The sequence below is a fragment of the Canis aureus genome, chromosome 21 (genome assembly GCF_053574225.1).
Source record: "Canis aureus isolate CA01 chromosome 21, VMU_Caureus_v.1.0, whole genome shotgun sequence".
NCBI classification, from domain to species: domain Eukaryota; kingdom Metazoa; phylum Chordata; class Mammalia; order Carnivora; family Canidae; genus Canis; species Canis aureus.
This window is the reverse complement of record NC_135631.1, coordinates 18,032,946-18,037,129: the sequence shown is the minus strand read 5'-3', so window position 1 is coordinate 18,037,129 and position 4,184 is coordinate 18,032,946. Positions and strand designations below refer to the sequence as shown.

Below are 4,184 nucleotides of genomic sequence, written 5' to 3'. Positions count from 1 at the left end.
ATCCTATGGCTGAATTTCTGATTCCAAACTCACTCTTCAGGATTGACTGCTCCTTTTCCAGTAGCAAGGTAAGCTTCTATATTCTATCTACACTCTTAGTGAGAAATGTAATTCAAGTGAAACCAATAGGGCATCTATACCTGCTACAGGTTATTTAAGCACAGAAATAAATTTCTAAAGCAGTGAGTTGAGGCTGGATATATGTATCAAAACTTCCATCTACAAGGAGTTTACTGATAATTGTGAAACATTATCATGCCATTCTTCTAAATGAGATTAGTAAAAATAAGATGGATAGGTTATCTTCTGATTAAATAGGTCTTAATTTTATCTCAACCAATATCTGTCGAAAGAATTAAGGAGAGCTGCAGTAAACCAATGATTAACAAGTGACAAATGACCTTCTAAACTCTATCAAGTCAAATGTAAAGAAAAAAAAACAAAATTCCTACATACAAGATACCATTCAAATAAAGTATATTAAGACATGTAATGGGCCCAAACACAGATCTACAAGCTAAAAATACCAGTAAACTAGAAACCTCCACCCATTGATCCCTGTGATTCAACTATGGGATAACCATAAAGAGGTAAATAATGAGTCTAAGAAAGGGGACACTTTTGGAGCTCCTGGGTGGTTCTGTGGGTTGAGTGTCTACCTTTGGCTCAAGTCATGGTCTCAGGGTCCTGGGATCCAGCCCTGAGTCTGCTTCTCCCTTTCGCTCTACCCCTCACTCTTGCTAATACACATTGTCTTTCTCAAATAAAGAAAATCATTTTTAAAAAGGGGGTGGGACTGGAGGGTATTAAGCTGAGTGAAGTAAGTCAATTGGAGAAGGACAAACAGTGTATGTTCTCATTCATTTGGGGAATATAAATAATAGTGAAAGGGAATATAAGGAAAGGGAGAAGAAATGTGTGGGAAATATCAGAAAGGGAGACAGAACATAAAGACTCCTAACTCTGGGAAATGAACTAGGGATGGTGGAAGGGGAGGAGGGCGGGGGGTGGGGATGAGTGGGTGACGGGCACTGAGGGGCACACTTGACTGGATGAGCACTGGGTGTTATTCTGTATGTTGGTAAATTGAACACCAATAAAAAATTAATTTATTAAAAAAACTAAAAATAAAAAGGGAGTGGGGACACTGTCAACCCAAGCTAAAACATGGGTGTTCAGAAAGAAATCAAGCCAAACAATGACTCACATGCAGGTGCTGGAACAGCCACTCAGGCAGGCAGAGGACAGACAGATTGAGCAACACTGAGGACACAGAAGGTCCCAGGGGACCAAGTGTGCACTATAAGCCATACTGAAGATGGAGGCTAACCAAGCTTTGAACATCACCCCTGACATTTCTGAAACCACCAGAGAGGCCACCTTTCTCATCCTAATACTGACATTATACCTTACACTGATCAGGCTGTGTTAAATATTTGGCATTTTGGTTACTGGTTTTATATATCATTTACTTCTTCTAATAATACCTTGAGTGAGGTCTCATTACTATTTCCATGTTGTAGATGAAGAAAAACAGGTTCTGGGAGTTAAGGTAGTACCAATGACTCTTCAGGAGAGAATGGTAGGGCTGACATGCCCCTGGTCCCAGAGCCCAAGCTTTACTTTAGATGATGCCCACCCCTCAGACTGCCTCTGCTGGTTGTCTGAGACCCTGCTGCTGCCATATCCCAGTGCATGTTCTATGCACATCTCTCTCTGTTACTTCACTGTGAAACCCCAAACTCTGAGTTCAGGACATGGGAGACATAGCATGATTGTTAACTGAGTTAAATTCAATTTAATTTAAATTCAATTGAGATCAGTGGACATGGGAATCACTCTGCCTGGGTGCAAAATTTGACTTTGGCAGTAATAATTGTGCAAACTCAAAAATACAATATTCAAGCTCTGTACTTCATAAATTAAATGGGGATAACAAGTAATCAATCTCATGGATTTGTTGAGAGTAATAAATGAATATTCATATAATATGTCTAGAGCAGTTCCTGGCACATAAGAACCATAGATATAAGCATGTACTAGGTTCAGAAAAACTGAATTGACAGATAGATTCATTCTAGATGATTCATCAAAATCAAGACATTACATTCTCTACACCTCTGTTTACAAATTTACAAAACTTAAAACTTGGAAAATAATCCATGAAGATGTTTCAGCTTCAACAGTGTCAAACTCTACAGATAATTTGTGCCTTAACATTTATTGTCTATTCCATACTTTAGATATGGAGAATCTTGCAAGAACAAGTTCTTGCCATAATGAAATAGTGTATGTATATACAACACAAGCACACATAACACAAAATTGAATGAGTTTCACATCACTATCTCATTTGTTTATGACTGTTCCTTTATTTCCTGTGGCTACAGGGCATCCTGTGATTCCCAACAATATTCATGAAGAACAACACAAAAGTGACTGAGTTCATCCTACTGGGACTAACCAATGCCCCAGAGCTACAGATCCCCCTCTTTATCATGTTCACCCTCATTTACCTCATCACTCTGGCTGGGAACCTGGGCATGATGATGTTGATTCTCTTGGACTCCCATCTCCACACTCCCATGTACTTTTTTCTCAGTAACCTCTCTCTGGTGGACTTTGGTTACTCTACAGCTGTCACTCCCAAGGTCATGGCTGGGTTACTTAGAGGAGACCAGGTCATCTCCTACAATGCATGTGCTGCTCAGATGTTCTTTTTTGTAGCCTTTGCCACTGTGGAAAATTATCTCTTGACCTCAATGGCCTATGACCGCTATGTGGCTGTGTGCAAACCCCTCCATTACGCCACCACCATGACAACAGGGGTGTGTGCTTGGCTATCCATAGGCTGCTACTTCTGTGGATTTCTAAACACCTCAATCCATACTTGGAACATTTTTAGGCTCTCCTTCTGTAATTCCAATGTGATCCATCACTTTTTCTGTGATGTACCGGCAGTCATGACTCTCTCTTGCTCTAATAGACATGTCAGTGAGCTGGTTCTTGTCTTTGTAGCAGTCTTCAACATATTTTTTGCTCTCCTCATTATCTTGATTTCCTACTTATTCATTTTTATCACTATCCTGAAGATGCCCTCAGTGGAGGGATACCTGAAGGCCATATCCACCTGCGTCTCCCACCTCACTGCAGTGTCCATCTTCTATGGGTCATTCATCTTCATGTACATACAGCCCACCTCCAGCTACTCTATGGACACAGACAAAATCGCATCTGTGTTCTATTCTATGATCATCCCCATGCTGAATCCCCTGGTCTATAGCCTGAGGAACAAAGACGTCAAGAATGCTTTCAATAAAGTTGTTGAGAAGGTTAAACTGCCTTTAAGCTTCACCTCTTAGGGCTGTAGGATCCACAGTCACCTAGATTCATCTTTGTCAGATTTTCATCATGCACAAACTCACAGTTTACAGCCCACAGTGCATTTAAATTACTGACATGATACTTTCCTCTTCAAAATTCTGTTACTAAAAAAAAAAGAATATGTCCAGTTGTGTAACATCTGGATGAGAATATCCATGAGGACTTTAAATATTTAATGATCATGCTTACCATGAACCTTATTAATTATAATTGATTTATTCATACTGTTCACATTTTCTCCACCACACGATGATGCAAGCATATATGTAAAACAGGGCTCAAGCCCATGAAAAGAATGTGTGCAAGGATCCATGTGTGCACAAACACACAAGAGTGGGAAATTTGTTAAAGGAGGGAGCTGAGGAATATTCCATAGTATACATAAACCAGCCATTAGAAATGACACCCACCATTTGCTTCGACGTGGATGGAACTGGAGGGTATTATGCTGAGTGAAATAAGTCAATCGGAGAAGGACAAACATTATATGGTCTCATTTATTTGGAGAATATAAAAAATAGTGAAAGAGAATAAAGGGGAAAAGAGAAAAATAAGTGGGAAATATCAGAAAGGGAGACAGAACATGAAAGACTCCTAACTCTGGGAAATGAACTAGGGGTGGTGGAAGGGGAGGTGGGCGGGGGGGTGGGGGTGACTGGGTGATGGGCACTGAGGTGGGCACTTGACGGGATGAGTACTGGGTGTTATTCTATATGTTGGCTAATTGAACACCAATAAAAAATAAATTTATAAAAAGAAGAATTTGACTAAGAAGAATCAGTTTCTAAATGTGAAAGTGT

At 39.9% G+C, this 4,184-nt stretch overlaps 1 protein-coding gene across 1 annotated transcript; it reads left to right on the top strand.

Moving 5' to 3' along the window:
* The first annotated feature begins 2,417 nt into the window (after nt 1-2,417).
* On the top strand, nt 2,418-3,362 carry LOC144293396 (olfactory receptor 5B2-like). Its single transcript, XM_077864485.1, has one exon. The coding sequence runs from the start codon at nt 2,418-2,420 to the stop codon at nt 3,360-3,362; it is 945 nt and encodes a 314-aa protein (XP_077720611.1).
* The last annotated feature ends 822 nt before the right edge of the window (nt 3,363-4,184 follow it).

Coding starts and splice junctions, on each gene's coding strand:
- LOC144293396 (XM_077864485.1), top strand. CDS start 2,418: ATGAAGAACAACACAAAAGTGACTGAGTTCATCCTACTGGGACTAACC.